The sequence below is a fragment of the Typopeltis vanoorti genome, chromosome 23 (assembly GCF_054136105.1).
Source record: "Typopeltis vanoorti isolate ZY-2024b chromosome 23, IOZ_Tvanoo_1.0, whole genome shotgun sequence".
In the NCBI taxonomy this organism is placed as follows: Eukaryota; Metazoa; Arthropoda; class Arachnida; order Uropygi; family Thelyphonidae; genus Typopeltis; species Typopeltis vanoorti.
Window position 1 is genome coordinate 37,428,574 of NC_143571.1, and position 19,377 is coordinate 37,447,950.

Genomic DNA, 19,377 nt, shown 5'->3' on the forward strand with positions numbered 1-19,377 from the left:
TTAATATTTTTTGTTGTTTTATTGAGCTCTTACCATCAAGAACTAAGTTTAGGAATTTACATTATTCAATATCCAGTAAAGAAAAGTGAAGTAATGTTTAGTGAACCGTAGGTGGGTTAGAAATTCCACAAGGCAGTCAATTGGACAACATCTACTCTAGATGAAATTAGTGGACGACGCCAGTCGCGCAACTTTCTCCACTTTCTAATCAAAGCAATGAAGGAAATTCTTCTTACGCATTGATTTACCGCACATCAGAGAGTTGAATGAAGCAGATCCATTGCAATCCGTGTGCGAGAGTGGTATTAAATCTATAAAATACACACATGGGTCTACTTTCCTCTAACCTACAGATCCTTGTAGGGAATATTTTGCAGTCTCTCCTATTTTCGTTAATGGGTGGCAGGGATTAATATCGCACTCTGAAGGAAGTTGACGTGTTTATGAGAATCTCCAAAGCCCACAGGAATTTCTTAGACGTAATTCCAATCTACTGAACGATGTAGGAAAGACTTCATTTAAATTACTCACTCTAGCGTTTCTTAGCCACAATTTCACTTAAAACCAAATGGATACGAGCATGCCGAAGCAGGTAATTAAACCTTTCGGAGCTGATAAATAATGCATTGATTAAGACAATTGAGCACGCGCGCACGCACACACACACACACAGAGAGAGAGAGAGAGAGAGAGAGAGAGAGAGAGAAAACGTATTCAAGCAAGCAACCAACAATTGAATCTACGTGCTGGGAATTTACAGAGATAAATGTCGTTTTAATGATGAACGACGACTTTCTCTAATTCTGTTAAAGAACTTTAAAAGTTTTCAGTAATGTCTGCTTTACTAAAAGCGGACAATAATATAATAAAATTCCCGAATTTTGATAACTATCATTATCGTCTATTTAATCTCTTATAAATATTTCTAAAATGAAAGGACAAGAATTCTTATGAGGTTGAAATGAACGATCTCACTGATTTGACGTGAGTCATCTGCAGTTTGGAATTGTTGAAAATTCACTTGAACTTCTCATGCTACTATTACCTTTATATTAAAAGTCGTGTATTAGAATATTGCTTTGAGATGAAGCGTACCATCTATCTGTTAAAGTGGTCTCAATGAAATTAATTAGCGACAACTAGAGTACAAGAATTAATTGTAAACACATCAGTTTTGTTAGAGATGACGCATTTATTTAAATTGGAAGATATTTATCTTTCAATGTTTTCCGCAATCTGTTTGTCGTATATTTTTATATAAATTTGCATGTTAGCCTATAATGTATTAATATTAACATTAGTACCGTGGATGGGAATTAGCTTAGGGATTAGATTATCCAGAAACCGTGCTTTGGGATCAAACATGAAATTTATCAAATCATTTAACACTTCTATTAAGTAGAATGGCAGTCTGGCATCAGACTAACTAATCATTTGGGAAGACAGCTAGTTAACGTAACTATTTCGAATTAAACTGCAACTGTTTTGTCAGACTTTGTTTATTTGTTACCATTAATGGATATCCAGAGTGTTCTTCATCCTCATCTGAGGTTCTTCCTTCTTTAAATTGACTTACCCACTCAAAGACTTGGCAGAATGATTTTAAATCCTTCTGCATCAGAATACGAGTTTTTATGACATATTATAGGCTTTCATTTCCTAAATGATGAATCTTGCAGAATACGAGCAACTATTAATTGCCTAATAGTATTTTACTGATAAGTTACAAAGTAGGCCTAATTTTGATTCTGTTTTATAATGCTGTGAACAAGAACTTTGCCATGTTCTTTGTGTCGATGGTTTTATTGTTATTCTTTTTAGAAAGTTCCTGCTTTCAGGCAAGTTATTTTTATCTGAAGCTTTGCCTAAGCGAGAAAAGTTTTGCGTTAATGGCAACTAAAAGAGAAATAAAATTAATAAAGTGCAGAGGATCTTGTTATTATTGCACCAGTCCTGGTGTAATGCATGGTTAAAGTGGAGAGAGATAATAATTTTTCGCTGCTTTTCTTAATTTTGTCGCGTTTTATTTCCTGTTTTCTTAGTAATCATCATTTATTTTAGAACAAATAGTTTGCTCATAACAAAGAGTGCATTAAAGAAAGGAAAACTGTAGTGGTAATATTAAGATGTAGGAAGAGAAATTCTTAATTAAGTTGCGTTTCCCAAATGCTGAAATGAATTTGTTGTTTATAAAAATCTTCCGAGCATTCTGCTTGGGAAAATTCGTTTTATTAAGTGCAGCTTTAGCATTTGTAATTTATGGCATCCTGGCTGGCAACCGCTTATTAACAATACACACCGTCATTCCATCTGGAAATAAAAGTTTTAACACACACACACTCATTTTAGAGTATTAATTTTGCTGTTGGATATGTTTACAGTTCGACAGACAATACTGTTATTTAAATATAATTTATTGTTAAGAATTAAAAAACAGACAGTTTTGTAATATGTTGAAATTGGCTATGCATATAATTTATTGTTGGTTGTGTAAAATTCATTTCCCCACCGCTTTATTGGATGCCATAAAATCAAATTGAATGAGTAGAGAAAACCTCATTTTATAATCATCATAATGAGAGATATACATTGCGGATACCTTTTACTGTAGTTAGTTTTTATGGCTTAGTTTACTTTTTACAAGTATTTCAATTTTAAAATAGACTTTGGGTTGACAGAGCATATCTACTTTGCAATAAACAGCATGGGTTCACTAAGGGAAGGTCATGTTTTAGCAAATTGCTCACATTCTATACAATGTTACCCTTGAACTAGACAAGGGAAATGGATACACCATGATACTTTTGGATTTTGCTAAGGCTTTTGACAGAATACAACATGACAGAACTGTTGTATAAATTGGAGAATATGGGTTTGGGTTATAAAATATTAGCGTGGATAAGAGAATGGCTGACGAAGAGACATCAGAAACTGGAATACCTGGGATCTGAGTCTGCAAGGTTTAAGGTAACAAGTGGTGTACCACAAGGATCAGTGCTTGGTCCACTGTTATTCAATATGTACATTAAGAATATTGGGAAGGATTTGATAAGCGACATACAGCTATTTGCTGATGATGCAAAAATAGGTAGGGTAATCAGGAATGCTGATGAATATGCAGTACTTGCAGAATGATTTAAATAGGCTGGAACTGTGGTAATGGGAAAATGGATGTAAACTTATGCACTTTGGAGTGAATAGATATCCAATGACGTATTATATTGGTGAGATTATGCTAGAAGAAACTGATCAGGCTTAGTGATCTTGGAGTGTTAGTTAATAGGAAGTTGAGGCTCAGGGGAATGTAGCAAAGATTGCAAATACAACTCAAAAGATAATTGCAGTGCTGAAACGAACTTTCACATGTAAAGATAAGAATGCAATTTTGCCTCTTTGCAAGGCATTAATAAGACCTCACTTGGAGTGTTGTGCGCAGGTCTGGTCTTCGGGTTTCCGTTGTGATTCTGATATAGTGGAAAAAGTGCAAAGGAGAGGGTTAAAATTATATCAGGATTGTGGAATGCTGATTACGAAGACCGACTGAGAATTTGTAGACTACAGGCACTAGCAAATAGAAGAAAGAGGGGTGATAGGATCGAGACCTACAAATTTCTGAAAGGGTCATGCAAGATTTCATTTGATTTTTTTTTTTTTTGATTTTATGGAGAGTAGAGAAAGAACATCTTTGGAAGCTAAGAATGAATGCCGCTAAAAATAGGTATGATTTGGATTTTTCTCTCATAGCGTGGTGCGTGATTGGAATGGATTGCCATTGGATGTTGTGTGCAAGCAATTCGAATAAATTCAAGATCAAGTATAGCAGAGTGGCTTCACACGATGAGTTACTGATTCCCTGGAGGTCTCTCTGAATAATAATAATGCGTTATCATGCATTGTTATACCAAAGGAGCTTATACACAAAGGAGTTAACAGAGTTGCTAATGGTGTTTACTTCTAAATAAAGCTTTCGACCTTTTCTTAGGTGAATTAGCTTCAATTTCTTTGCAAATTTGTTTCATTTTATAAGAAAATAAAATTATATTACTTTCAAATAAATTTAAATTTTTTATCATTTTCTTTAATATTGTATTTTAAGTAACTTAAAGAATAACTTAGCATTTGATGGAAAAATTATTTTTTCCGGAAGACTAGATTTTGATCTCAATGTCTAATGTTTAATGTCTAAATTAGTCTACTCAGTACTTAGCAATTATTTCCATTACTGAAACTTAAACTAAGAAGGCATACTGCAGATTAACTTGGCCTGATCTGTCCACACACACACACACACACACACACACACACACACACACACACACACACACACACACACACACACACACACACACACACACACACACACACACACACACACACACACAAAATTTGTAGTCACAATTCATTTGTTTCTTTAAGCTCTAGCAGACTTAACTGTTCATAAAGTCCTCTATAGCTAATACTCCCAAGCGATGCTAAACTGCTAAATATACACTCGATCTCTATCCCTCTGTGCAACTTTAATGGACTATTTGGATTAGTGAGTAGCACCAAGAGACTAAGTACATCGTTGTTAATTGGTTTGTGGAAATACTACACTCTGAATCGAGAGGGCTTTGTGTACTCGTCAGGTTGATATTCCAGTGCGATGGTCTTATTTCACTTTTCTCTCTCATAACAAAAGTTTTCCATTTTAACTGTTAGTACCAATTTTAAACTCAATAGCCCAATATTAAGATTTAATTGATTCATACCTCGAGGTATGAGGACGGATTATATACCACTTAAAAGAAAGAAAGAAAAGTCTAGATATTTCAAGTTAAACCACCGAGAATACTTGAAATAAATAAAAAAAGATAAGTATCCATCATTTGAGTGCACATACATTTCTTTAATAGCGAGGCAAGAAAGTCTGTAACAAAGAGAGAGCTATAAAGTATTAGCAAAAGAATGAAAAAACAAAATATAATGATAGTGAAATATGTTATTGAAATGAAACATAATAAATAAATAAAACATATATACAAACATAGTACTGAAAGGATTTATGATCATCAAATACTTGGATTGGGTCTTATTTTTATATCTATTTTCTTTATTACGAAAATTAATTGGTATTTTTACAGCACCTTATTATACTCTTGTTTTACGTAGTTATTTGCTTCATCTTGTTATTTATTTATATTCTTAATTTAAAATTTATATATGTATATACAAATATAACTAAATAATATTAAAATAATATTAGAAAATAAAATTTTAAAGAAGAAACACAAAAACTATATAGACGACCTGTGCTTAATAACAGCATTTATTTTTAAACAGCAATTAATCCTTGGGGTATATTCTCCCTTTCTGACTATTTTTATATCTGTTAATATCTGGGCTATAAAGCAAGAACTCGGTGCAAATAATAAACAATTATTAATAAAGTGAAATCCTCTTCTCCACTAACGTCTTCAGTTCCGAAAGGGAACAGTGGAGGTTCTTTTAGCTCTAACTTGGAAGTTCTGTAGAGCAGTGGGTCTCCATCCTTAGTCACCAACGATTGTTCATTCCAAGACTTTCTATAGTTCTGACGCCATCAAGGAAGAGAGTATGCAAGATGTGGTAGTCGTAAGTCTTAACAGGTATGTTATTAGGTTTGAAATAGTGTGACTTCTACGGTTTATTTTTTTGAGATGCTGTTAAATAGACCAGTTTTATCTTGAAATTAAAAAAAATTCTCATTGCTAAAAGTTTGAGTTTCTTTTGTTTTCCTTATAAATAAAAACAAAACTAAAATATAATAAATATTTTCCTAGTGTTATGTTAACGGAAGAGTGCGTTTACCCTGATGATGATAGTGTTCCAGTACGAAATATTCGGTTTTTAGGTTAGTTTTTTTATAAACTAAAATTTTTCTTTAACGATATTTTATGCATCAGGTATCATTATAAAATTTGAAACTCTACTTTGATAGATTTTAAAATCAAGATTTTAGACATGATTGCGTTGTGTCATCATAATAGATCCCCTTAGAGAGACCTGTTGAGACTTCTTCACTTTGCGAAAAAGTGCAGAAATGAAGACATTAACGAATGACACCACTCACTTGTATTTACAAAGGCTGATACGGAAATTTTATTTACAAAAACTTCAACACTTGTTTGGAAACGACAGAGATTTTTATGAATACATTATGAGGAAACTAAAGATATAATTTATTTGGACGTCGTTCTTTTAAATGGCGAAACCTCATCCCACTAGTAAACGCTCATTCTCATAGAAAAGGCAAGTATCGGAATTTGTATTAAATCCGTCCTACATTCAGAACGGTGTGGTTGATGATCTGGGTTCGCTCATCCCTTTCCTCTCCTAAAAAAAGAAAGATACAACAAAAGAAGAATGAAATGTTATATAATAAAACTATGTTATTAATATTTCATCATAGAAGTACGTTATAGAAATTGTGCATGTCCATAATTTATTCATGTATACAGAAGATAATGTTAATTTCCGATCAAAATAACCACTACAATGTTGATTATGATAAGCTCTTCTTTTCCTTGGGCAAGTAACTTTCTCCGCAATGCCTTAAATCAACGGCATCTAATTGTTTAACAGCTGGTTTATTTTTAGGATTTAAGTTATGGTCCTATGAAAATGGTGTGTTAAATAAACAAAATCATAAAGCTTTATTACCATGAAATCACCTATTTTATAAGAAAAATAAGATTATTTATAAAAATGTCTTATATTTAATATCCTATGTTACTAATATAAACAATATAAAGATAATTAATTGTATAATTTATGAAATTTTCGTGTTTAAATACATTATTTTTATAAACAATTTATTATATCGATTATTAATCAATTATAAACTTTTTGTTGTATATAGAATGATTAAAAGATTTTACTGCCAGGTAAAAAAAAATCAAAATTTATTATAGTAACTGTCATCAAGTGACTATTATGAATACATAAAACACGTCACTTTTACATTAGATTAATTTATTAGCTTAGGTAGGCGAAAAATATGTAATCCTTAAGCGACGATAAAATTTAATAACTAAGTGATAAAACTTAAACTATTAAGTGCGTGTACAATTCAAACGTATTTAATACTGCAATACGCATGTGCATGACGTATGTCATGTGTATGAGTGATCCAAGCGCTATCAGCGGGCAATCCTGCAGTCAAAGGACACTTTCCCTAGTTAGTTGGAGAAAATGCCAACTAGACCTGATAGGTAGTGATACCATCACTTTGCTCAATGGAAACCTGATTCTGACCTCTTATTCTGGAAGTTCGATTATTTGAAATCCAACTAACAGTGAAATCATTTTCTGACTTTAATATCTACAACTCCAAATGGCTCCTGTTTTCTGGTTCGACTGAGCGCTGGAAGAGATGCTGAGCTATTGGCTATAAACAATGGCCTGAATAACCCAAGTCCTGTCCACTCACCCAACCTCTGGATCTTTACTTAACCAGTTCTCCTTCCATGTATACTGTTGGGTAACCGTGATAATCTAGATAACAAGCGTATGCAGGTTTCATCTATAGTGGAATGTTTTCCTCTTAGTCATTAACATTATCAATCATTTGGCACTTACAATAAGACCAAGTAGGAAGGTCTTCGAGATGATCAAGGCAAATCACCTCTTCTTTACCTTGGACCATCACATCCATTATGTGGCCTTCCACTTCTTCATCAATAGGATTATCAAAATTACTTCTGGTCTTAATGGTATCCCATCAATTCTGCTCCAGCGATGTACTCCTGAACCAAGGCCTGTTGTTTGTCATCTCTACATTAATTATACTTAGCAGACATCCACATCACACCATGAAAGTAAGCACATGTACTGCTGATTCCAAAAAACAGGAGAGAAGTGTCTCAACGATGAAATTAAAGATCCATTCCTTTCATATTTAGTGCTGTCTAAAGTAATGACGAAGATCATCATTACTAATCAGTGATCACCAATATGGATTCCATCAGCATCCACAGCATATCTCTTCGCCTCCATTAGATACCATCAAATGCCATAGAAATTTGGACAGAAACTGGCGCAGTTGCACTTAATATTTCCAAGGCTGCTTGTCAGCAAGTACTTCTCAACAGTTTGCCATTTTATGTTCCGTCTTTCGCCTTCTGTAAACTGTCGGTTTTCTCCTAAATCGTTAACTGCTGTTATGGTGGAGGGTTTTGGGTACGCATTTTTCCTACTAATACAGGTGCGTTCCTAGGGATTCTGTTATTTTACTCACCTCATCTCAAATATATAAACGATGTGTTTTCACTGTGTTCAAACCCTATTCAGAGTTTTACTGATGACAGCACTTGACATTACTCCTGCTCTTGTTCCAATCATATAGTGCTCGAACATTTCAAGCTTCAAGATTATCTACTGCAGCGTCCTAAACCCTGATAGTCATACCATCTTTCGCTGGGGTGAATTCAACCTAGTCGACTGACACTTTCAGAACACAATTTTGTCTCTTAAAATAGACCTTACTTCTTTCCCTTCCTCTTAATTCGGATTAATAATTAAACCTAAATCTCTTTCTCAGATTATCACTTACTCCTAGTCTTTCCTTGCATAAGCATATCACTTCTATAGCATCCGCTATAAATATATAAAATATATTATAGTATCATGAGCTTAAAAATTAAATTTAAAAATCGTATTTTTTGGCTTTAGATGTTATAGTTTCATCTGGCTGGCTAAATCTGTCCAAATCCCAAATATTCCCCTGCTCTCATATTTGGAGTGAGGACCTCTCTAAAAATTCTTGAAGCTGTTCGGAGCAGGAAAGTATGGCTAATGGAAGACCCCCTAATTCATAGGCACCCTCCAGCCACTGTCTTACAAAAGATAATTTTTGGTATTGTGTCTGTTCTACAGATATTTCCACCGGCGTCGTTAAGTAGAACTACCATCAGTTATGCCCCATTTTTGTACAGACGGAAAAACGAGCAAACAACAGCTACTCAACATTCCTTTATAGTTGAATTAATAATTTTCAGAATGTACTTTTCCCAAACATGAAAGACTCTTTCATGAATATTACCTAAAGACCACAACATCCACCTTTATTAGCAGATTACTTTTCTCCTGATCTCTGCCCAAATTGATTTGCTATTTGTTTTGCGGCTTCTTTTGGGCGGAAATCATAAAATATATTAAAAAATATCTCATCATAGAGTGTATAGGGAAGTGACTAAGCAATTTGTGGATGCGTTTTTTGAACAATTCGAGTCACAGTCCTTGTCAAAAGATCCAGTCATAGATGAATGATATAGAGGATTTACAGAGATCTTTTCTTTCAAAAAATATTTATGCAAACGTACTAACTAAAAATAAACAAGACTAAAATTTCTGAAGGGAATGCTGTTAAAAGACAAAGCTGAGTTAGGTTTATCTTACGATAAAGAATAAAGAAACTTGGGAACATAAGGATGATTAATAAAACTTTAGTTGATTTTTTTCAGATCCTCTTTAAATCCTCCTTATATTTGTCGATCTTCCTTATATATTTATATGTGTGATCCTCCTCGAGATCAAGAAGAAGCACATGATACAGTATTAATGAGCGAAAAGTTCAAAAAGTTAAATATCATGGTGTGAATGGGATATAATACAGGCGATACATAGAATTATAATACACTTCATGTGAAAATCGGCAGGTAGAATTAAAGAATACACTTTCACATTAAGCTTAACTGTTTACGCAGAGGAGGTTCAATGGAGATTCAATATAGATTAGAATATTGTCAAGAAAACTTGATGAAAGTGTTGAATAGTGTTCAACTAAATTAAGTAATTTCTGCAACAATTTTCAGCAGTAAAGAGACCAAAACTACGAAACTAGTTAGGAAACAAATAGAAAACAGCCTTCATTCTCATCAGTGAACATTCGAACAGGTAATATTTGTTCTGTAGCCTCTCAATGGAGAACCTGTAGAACAAGTAAAATTGTTCAGTTATTAAGCACAATATTTACTGAAGATGGCAAAATAAGTATAGAATTAGAAAACATAATAAGTAAAGCAGTTCTCGCACGAAGTCATTTGAATACATTTGTATGTCACAAGAAAGAAATCAGCGAAAACATTAACAATATATTAAGACAACTTCCGATTTTAACTTATGAGGTTAAACTAGATTAGAAATCAAGGCGTTGATAAAGACTGACGATTACAGATATAACATTGGGAAAATTTCTAAGACCGGAGAAGATAGAATTAACAGAAAAACCTTATTAAAATAACTAGAAGACGACATTATTCTTGAACGTTATTCGTGTTCAAGAATGTGAAAGCAGAGCTGGCCACAAAACAGATGAAAGACGAGCAAAATAAATGCCTGAAGTAACAAAAGACTCATAAATTATGTAGATGAAGATACAGATGAATTCTTAGAGCTAGGATTGCCTTAGAGAAGATAAATAAACATGAGAGCTTATCAAGTCAAAGACCTGAAGAATAATAGACTAGCCTGAAAGTTGTTTATAGGAAACTAGTCACCAAATTGTGTTAGGATGCCAAAATATCTGGTAAATCTTTTGAAGATGTTTGGTTCTGCTTAGTGTGGGATAGAATACAAGAAGTAGCTATCTATTATTCGAGTTTCTACCCTTTTACCAATCCTCTCTACAGAAGTGTGGGATTCTGTCCCCCAAAGTCCATCATTATTACAATATGGTGGAACGTTTTTGATGTTCTTGGTAGAAACTGACCTATCATGCAAAGGATGTGTTTCGAATATAGTTTCTAGCTTGGTGTAGAGATGAATACAAGACGTTCTTTCATCTATTTCATTCGAATAACTTCCATAATTTGATAACACTTTCCAGAGAATTGTTGCCCACATTTCTGTTAAAGTCATGAGAAATGAGAACTACAATGCTCATTTACAACCCCCCCCCCACACACACACAATATTCAAGGAAAAGGTTAACACTCAGGACTAATCCTCCTCAAACACAGATGCACTGCTAATTTATTCATCAATTGGAACATTATTGCATACCTTATTTTTTTCTGACGTTTTGCTAGATGCAGGTAAATCTGTGAGATGTACAGGTGTTTCTTCGTTATTTTTTATCGTCCAGTTATACGGTAAACCACTTATCCTTTTCTGAAAGTCGATTTCTGCGTACTTCGTGGGGGAGTGAAGTCTGTTCGTGACAAAAGGGGGCTGAATGTCTGGATGAGCTAATTCTGCGTATAATATTTCTTCGTTTCTCTGTAAATCAAATCAATAACGCTTTAACTGTTATTTATTTTCAGTTAAACATAAAATGATTAGAAAATATATAAATATAAAAATTAGAGACTTATAGAGTAGAGATATAATAATTACAATATCAGATATCTCGATATAACAGAAAGAAAATTAACCATTTCCTTGTTTCTACTGCTACAGTTAGAACAGTATTATTAACAAGAAGTTAAAAGTACGCATGCGTATCATCCATAGTTCGCCATCTTCTTAAAATTAACATATTACTTTAGTAGAAGTTTGGATATATATTTCTGATATTTCTATATATATATACTGAAAATATGATCATGTTTATGAATTCACACACACACGTTCTTATTTTCACAAGAATATGCGAAATTATTTCTATTGTCACCATTTGATATTTTTATCAAGAAATTGTTTGTCATTAATATCATAAAATTGTTTCGCACTAGGAAATATATTTTTATTTATCTTATTTTAGTTTAAAATACTACTGTATTTATTTATTTATTATTATCGTTTTTAGATTTATCATAAGCGATGAGTCTTTATCTCTTTGTTTTGAAATTTTTTATTTTATTTATTTTTTCTATATCTGAGACGAAGATTGGTATCTCATGAAAAGACACAAATAGAACTCTTTTTTTTGTGACTAAAGGTCGAACTTATTTTCTAAACCGCTTTTGATCTTCCTTTTTCCACTCTTCGCTTAGCCTCCAGTTACACTAAAGAAGGTTCTCAGTAAACTTTAATAAAACATCTTCGGGAAAAGTATCTAAGAAAGCTAAGATAGAAAAAATGATTCTCGCCACATAATATAATTTTTTTTTCTACCACAAATGATAAATGAAAAAAGATTGATTGCCCTAATGACGAAGAACCATTTTTTCTGTGCTGATTGCCTTTAGAATTTCTTTTCTCCAGTCATTTCCGCTGTCGATTAGTGGAGAGTGAGGTCCTTTTCAAAGCACTTGCATGGAGTAACGCAATTTAACTCCATAGAACTTCACACACACACACACACACTCTCTCTCTCTCTCTCTCTAGACAAGTTCGTTCGCGTTAGTGGTTCGTTGCCGAAATTGATTTTTCAAGCACTGTGACACACAATATCGATAGGTTGCTTTTCTGTAGCCAAATTTAATATTTTCTTTCCTGACCACCTCCTATTTTTATGAGTCCGAATAGCTACTAATAGCTATTATAGAACAGAACCTTGCACTTACAAATTTCAATATCGCGTTATATTATTGAACATTTGAAGGAGATCTCTTTAATGGAAAGAAAAAGTAATTTGAGGTAACCAGGGTATACACCCATACTAACGTAGTTAAGTGAGCAAAAGCACTATAGAGTTGCAATAGCCGACTCTTTTAAAACACTTTTCGAATAGTACGTAGTATTGTAAGTATGTCTATTGTATTCGAAAGACGTTGCAATTTCTACAATCTACAGATCACTTTTATGGGCTAATGTGTTGATAAAAATGGAGGTTTTAATGTTATGATGCCCTCTTCCATTTTTTATTGAATACACGTTACTAAATTTCCATTACATGCTTCTATAGCAAGGGTTGATAAAGAACTATTTTCTCTACCCTTTCGTTATTCTTAATGTCTTGTATATAGTAAAAGCATCTTTTATATTATAAACAGTATTGGGTTCTTCTAAACATCAGTGAAGTAGGGATTTCAATCTAACTGCAGCAGTTCTTATATATCGTTATTAGTAGAAGCAACTATTTAAGTTCTTTGAAGAAATGTTTGGAGGATAGCCGACAACATTAGGTAATCAACACGATACCCGCAGCACCTGAAGTTATACTTTCATTTTTTTTTTCTTATATTCAAACTTCAGAAGAGGAAATGACAGATATTTAGTCCGCTAATGGTGTTCATCAACCACCCATTTCTTTACTGCTTTATATACAGCCCGAGGATACACGCTAAAGAATTTTCGCATTGGGAATAGATATTCGCAGCGCATGTTTTGTGCAAAGGATCTCTGAATATACGGCCATTCCCATATCTCCCAACGCAATGCGAACTACGTAATTCTTCTTTATCATTTGCAAGTTGTTTTTTTTTTAAACTTAGTGATATTTTTTCTTTTCGTGAAATAGGAATACAATTTCTATACATAGATTATTTTTGTGTATAAGAGGACATACGGGAATAATTTTGAACAGAATTAACTGCTTAAAATTTCTAATATTATTTAGAACTATGGGTTGGAGCAATACCACCATGACTAATTTAGTGAAATCAGAAATGACATGACTTTGGATAGAAATAACTGGATTTGATCCTTTATGGGATCGAATAAGGAATCCGACGGAGATGGCGCACCATGAGGTGTTTTGAAATACAATGTATTAAACCTAACCATGAAAAGGTTATAATATTTACTTTCATACCCTTTTTTCCCGAGTTGGTAGGAATAATACTGTTTAATTAAAACGACGTCTGCGCGATTAGCCTAGTGGCTTTGCGCTTCGCAACCATATGCCTGGGGAAGGAGTGTCCCGGGCTCGATTCCCGTTGCAGACGTGAGGTGCTTAAGGATCTGCCATAGCCAAGTTTGCCGGTCTTGGGCGTGGACAGCAGGTTTTTTCCCGTCAGTTTATCTGGGGTTTTCATCCCGCAAGCAGGCAAACCGGCCCCGTGAACACACACGGATCTACAGCCATAAAAACACTTAACCCCACCCATGAGGGGGCTCAACTCGCCCCAATAGGGACGGGGGAGAAAAGGGAGGAAACTCCATATAAATAAATAAATTAAAAAGACGGGTTCGAATCCCGTCTAGGATACGAAATTTATAAAAGTTCTTTGCGACAGGATTCTCTTTTTCATCTTTGGAATTTTTATTCTTTTGGTTTTTCTTAAAGAGAATTACAACCTGCAATTTATTTGAAAATTTTTATGTATTAAAACAATTTCTGAAATTTAGGATATCAGTTAGAAAACTAGGATATAAAAATAGCACAAGCTTGTACCTCCCTCCCTCTCTCTCTCTCTCTCTGAAACCATTTCATTCATGTCACTTAAGAATGACGAAAGCTCTGGCATTACGGAAATATGCAAAACCGCAGCTAATTTCTCACGAGACCCAACTGAATAACCGAAGCAGTCCTAACACCATCAGGCCTTCCGTGATGTTGATGTGTGTCCTCGCACGCGGTGCTGATCCACCTAACATGTTTCCGGAGTGTGGGGTTTCGTGTTGAAGGTTGAAACATTACGCCCTGTTAGTTCGTGTGTGGCTGTTCACCGACTATTATTACAGTGAGACGCTACAATAGGTGATCCGTAGCGTTCTCTCAGCGAATTTCCCCCTTCCATCAAGACAAGTACTTCCATATGTCTTAATTATGCACAAAGCTGACGTTGTTTTCACCGCATCGATTTCGTCCTTGTACTTTTCATTTCCACGTGGGATTTAAAAATGGAACATAAATCTTACCTTCGAGTTTTTCTGCCTTCTTAGATTATTAATATACTCGTATGATTTCTCAGAGGGTTTTGCATATTCGTATGCTTCGCTACCACCACCGCCTTCACCTTTCGGTTGTTCCACACTTTCGGAGTAAACTAGAAAGTAAAAGAGATTAAAAACAACAATTTGCCATGGCTAAATGAAACATGTCAAGTTTACACTTACATTTTTCTATATTTGCAATATTTCGATTCTTAGTTCGTTTGAGTAAAATGAAGTCATTAGGACTTTAACGCAGTTTTCACAGTTTATTTATAAAATTTATTTTATTTTTATTAAAAATAAAATTCCAATTTATATTTTACATTAAAATATCATTATATAATTTAAAGTAATTTAAAATGGCTCTTTAAATTTATTAGACACCTTTAATTTTTCTAAATAATTATTAAATTTATAAGATGATACCCAAATATTGCCATATTGGAGTGGATGGGGATCAATCGACCGTGAGATGCGGTCCTTGATTTCATATGAGATGCCCATATAGGGTAACGGATGGCAATGCTGAACCAATGAAGTTTAACTGAGGTTCGGCTGTTGCTGTTATCCTGGGTATTATCCTGGGTAAATGAGTTCGCTCTCTTAGGTTTTGCCCTAAGGGAGCACTTTGAGTTACCGGGGAAAGTGTTCTCCGTCGCGGCCCGCTGAGGGGTACGTGCCGGTGAATTATTTTCTTCGGAATGAGCGGTTCTGCTCGGTACTCGAGTTTCACTGAGTAGAACCAACGCTGAGATTTGGACGATCTTTCGCCCACGAATGAGTGGCCTAGAGATCGTCCGATATTTTTGAGATATCACCTTTACTTACACATACGGTCCTTGATTTCATATGAGATGCCCATACATATATAGGGTAACGGATGGCAATGCTGAACCAATGAAGTTTAACTGAGGTTCGGCTGTTGCTGTTATCCTGGGTTAATGAGTTCGCTCTCTTAGGTTTTGCCCTAAGGGAGCACTTTGAGTCTCCGGGGAAAGTGTTCTCCGGCACGGCCCGCTGAGGGGTACTTGCCGGTGAATTATTTTCCTCGGAATATGAGCGGTTCTGCTCAGTGGTCGGGGAGCCCGTCACTGAGTGGAACCAACGCTGAGATTAGGACGGTCTTTCGCCCACTATGGAGTGGCCTAGAGACTAGAGATCGTCCGTATCCGTATATATATATATATATATATATATATATATATATATATATATATATATATATATATATATATATATATATATATATTTGAGATTTCACCTTTACTTACATAGTCGGTGATTGATTTTCAATCCAATACCCTTGGAGGGTAATGGATAGCAATGCTGTAGCCAATGAAGTTCTAACTGAGGCTCGGCTATTGCTGTTACCCTCCTGCCATGATCAGAGCTTTAATTAATAGCTCAATAACACCTTATCCCTACACTGTCCTCTACAGATAACGGGGAATATGAAAAGCATTCTTGCTTCGCCCCTTTAAGCCAGTCCTTATAAGGACTATAAGATTGCCATATTGAATTATTTATTTTTATTTTTATTTTTTTTTGGCGGGGAAAGGTGATTCAAGTCCTTTTTTAGGACTTCTAGGGTAACAAATGGCAATGCTGTAGCCAATGAAGTTTTAACTGAGGCTCGGCTATTGCCGTTACCCAGCCATGACTAGAGATTTTTAGATCAATAACACCCCATCCACACAGATTTTCTTCATTCAGATGACGGGATAAAGAGTCAAGGACTCAAGTCCGTCGCCCAGTTCTTATAAGAACTATTGCCATATTGGAGTTTATTGTGCAACACAACAAGCGCCATATTGAAATTGATTCTGTTCAACTGATTTTGGATTTATCGGTAAAATTATTAATTGAAATAAGTTTGCTGAAGAAATTATTTGCATACGTTAAAATTATTGAAACCTGGATCAAAAGAACACAGTTTTGTTGAAGACATTTTTCTTAGATTAAATTAATTAAAATTATAAGAAATATATAAAAATAAAATACATATAATGGATGGAGAAATTATTTCGATGTGTTTAAAATGCTACGGGAAATTTATCAAAATGATATATTTTCATGGAAAAGATTTTTATTGTTGCTTTCACAAGCCAGCTGATATGCAGTTTATCTGTGTAGTCATGCAAATGTAATAACAATATATCATGCAGGCACAGTTCCAAATGTTATATGACATCCAATCTATTGTGCTAAGCTACCAATCGACCTTTACCTAATCGACTGTTGCCAGAGTTCACTGTATTGACATTTGTTTTGTAAAAATGATTGTTAAGTGTCACCAAAGTATTGATAATGACGTCACATACATCAAAGATGTTTCCGTTAATCTTCTGCTTGCTTGCTATCTAAAAATAGGAAGAATACTTCACAAATTCTACTCCTGCCGGAACCTTTCAAGAGTACGCGAATAATATATTTATAACACAGCCCCATTAGTTTTAGTGTTCATATAAATTTGACATAAAAAAGAACATTAAAAAGCGGAATTATGAAGCTGTTTTTGCCTAACAGTTTATCTGGAAATTATTTAATTATTATTTTTAAATAGTACCCGCGTTATTACTTATTTAAAAGAGAGAAACTCATGGAAGTATATTGCAGAAAAATATTAATTTAAATTAAGTAACTTTCAACGTGTAATTAAAATATAAACAAAGAATGGATACCAGATTCCTTTGTTTATCTTTCAACAGTGGTTAGCCATCTTAGAAACACACAACATCCATGGTAATAGGAGACTGTTCGTTTCTCGTTCATAATTTCCATGCGTTGCATTCACATTTTTTCTGTACTCCTTATTAATTTTAGTCTAGTCTAATGGCTGATCATCCTTTCTCTTAAAGGATTAGTTCCAGCATTCTTTCTTCATGATCTGTTCTCACACTACACCGCAGCCTTCTGATTCTATATCACCTTCAGGCTATTTTTATTGTTATGCCTTTTGTGTGTAACATTAAATCTTCAAGTCATATTTCCCCATTGTTACACGATGTCTATAGGACTACATGTATCTTCCAAACTTCGCTGGTAAATCATTTTCAAATGTATCAATCCTAAATTAATATTGTAATGGGTAGTAACACAAAAATTAAGCTTGGAAAACAGTAGAAGTTGCATGAATCGCAGATTTTATCACTATTGGAAAAACAAATAAAGTGTTTTAAATTAGGTAAAACAAAGCAACCAAAACACATTTCGATTTTTTTTCAGTAAAATAAAAAAGAAATCGGAGCAATAATAAAAGGTAACAAACTGTCAACTAGATGGTCAGCTGTGCCCTCTGGATGAGTGACTTTGAAGTATGATAGCACTATGATTTGTCAAATTAGTGTAGCATTTTTTTTTTCACATTATGAGAAGGGTATCGAACATTCTCATAATGCATGATGCGCCTATGTGCACAAGTATCCTAGCGGTGAAATATTTCACATGTGAAATTTTTATTCCCTCACACGTGGTTAATATATGGATAAGAATACGAACGTAATTTTCTTATGAAGTATAAATTATTCCAAATTCTTTAGAAACGAAATAACCAGCATCCAGTTGTTACACTTGTCAAATTAATATTTATAAAATTTTCTAGATTACGAAAAACCTTCATTTCGTAGTGCGTAGTAAGTTCGTAAAGGTGGTTTAAAACTAGAGAAAAATGAAGGTATAAAATTGAGCAATCTTTCATTATAATTCACCAACCCACTGAATCAATAGATATAACGCTTCCCTTATTTGCCGAATCAATTAATGCACTTCATTCAATGGAAACAGTTATTTAAATTATGACAATTATAATTGAGCGTTACAATTATAATTTAAAGCTTCTTACCTTGTGTTGTGTCAGTGGTATTCGGTATAACATCCGGGCTTTCGACAGCTGAGTCTTGGATATCATCTGTGTCTTTTTTTAGAGGCATGTCACATCTGAGAGAGGAAGATACGTAAAAATAAATAGTCTAAAGATACAAAAGTTAAGTACCATATTATATAAACATGATCTGATATGATCATGAGCTTTATTTTAAACATTAAACTTTAATATTAATTTGTTAGCTTACGCAATTCTCATTTCTTTTACTGATCCTTTTAAGACTGTGTCATTTATTCTTCTTGTTCTATTATATTCTTGGCAGAGCCATGTTCTGAAGGATAAAATGGATTGCAAAAGTTTGATTCTAAATGTTTCTTTTATTGTTGTAAATGGTGGTGTTAATGAGTTTTTAAAATATAATCAATGTTGAATCCAGGTGTGGGGAAGACGTCCTTTAAAAAACGAAGCGTACTTCCTTGCTTAGAGTGATGTGTTCACATCAGAGCATAGAATGAGAAGAAAAGAAAAGTTGTCGTGATTTTAGCTCCCCCGCCCGTTTCGTTAACCCACAGAATCTACAGGATGTTCGTTCAGCACATTCAATTCTGCATGCAGTCATGATTGAAAACTTCTTTTGAACCCTTTTAACCAACATATAATGAAAAAATAAAATGCACGTCATATATTCTAACCTGATTTTGACACCTTCGATACAAAGAAAATATTGCGGGTAAAACTTGCTATGTAAAATAATTTGAATTTTGCATGAATTATTAAACCAATTGAATAAGAAACGGGAAAAGAACAAAATGTCAAGTTGTGCAATAAGTTTT

The 19,377-nt window shown here is 34.0% G+C and overlaps 1 protein-coding gene across 6 annotated transcripts in view; it reads right to left on the reverse strand.

Moving 5' to 3' along the window:
- Window positions 1-6,162: 6,162 nt before the first annotated feature.
- The window catches only part of LOC150093785 (protein turtle-like), a 264,493-nt gene continuing 251,278 nt past the window's right edge, over window positions 6,163-19,377 (reverse strand). For all 6 annotated transcript variants that reach the window (XM_090412675.1, XM_090412672.1, XM_090412674.1 and 3 more), the window contains 4 exons: window positions 18,563-18,657; window positions 14,707-14,834; window positions 11,023-11,238; window positions 6,163-6,354 (listed from right to left, as the gene is read on the reverse strand). In XM_090412675.1, coding sequence (XP_090268801.1) covers window positions 6,307-6,354; window positions 11,023-11,238; window positions 14,707-14,834; window positions 18,563-18,657 — 487 coding nt within the window. In that variant the 3' untranslated portion in view covers window positions 6,163-6,306. The remainder of the gene's footprint in view (window positions 6,355-11,022; window positions 11,239-14,706; window positions 14,835-18,562; window positions 18,658-19,377) is intronic.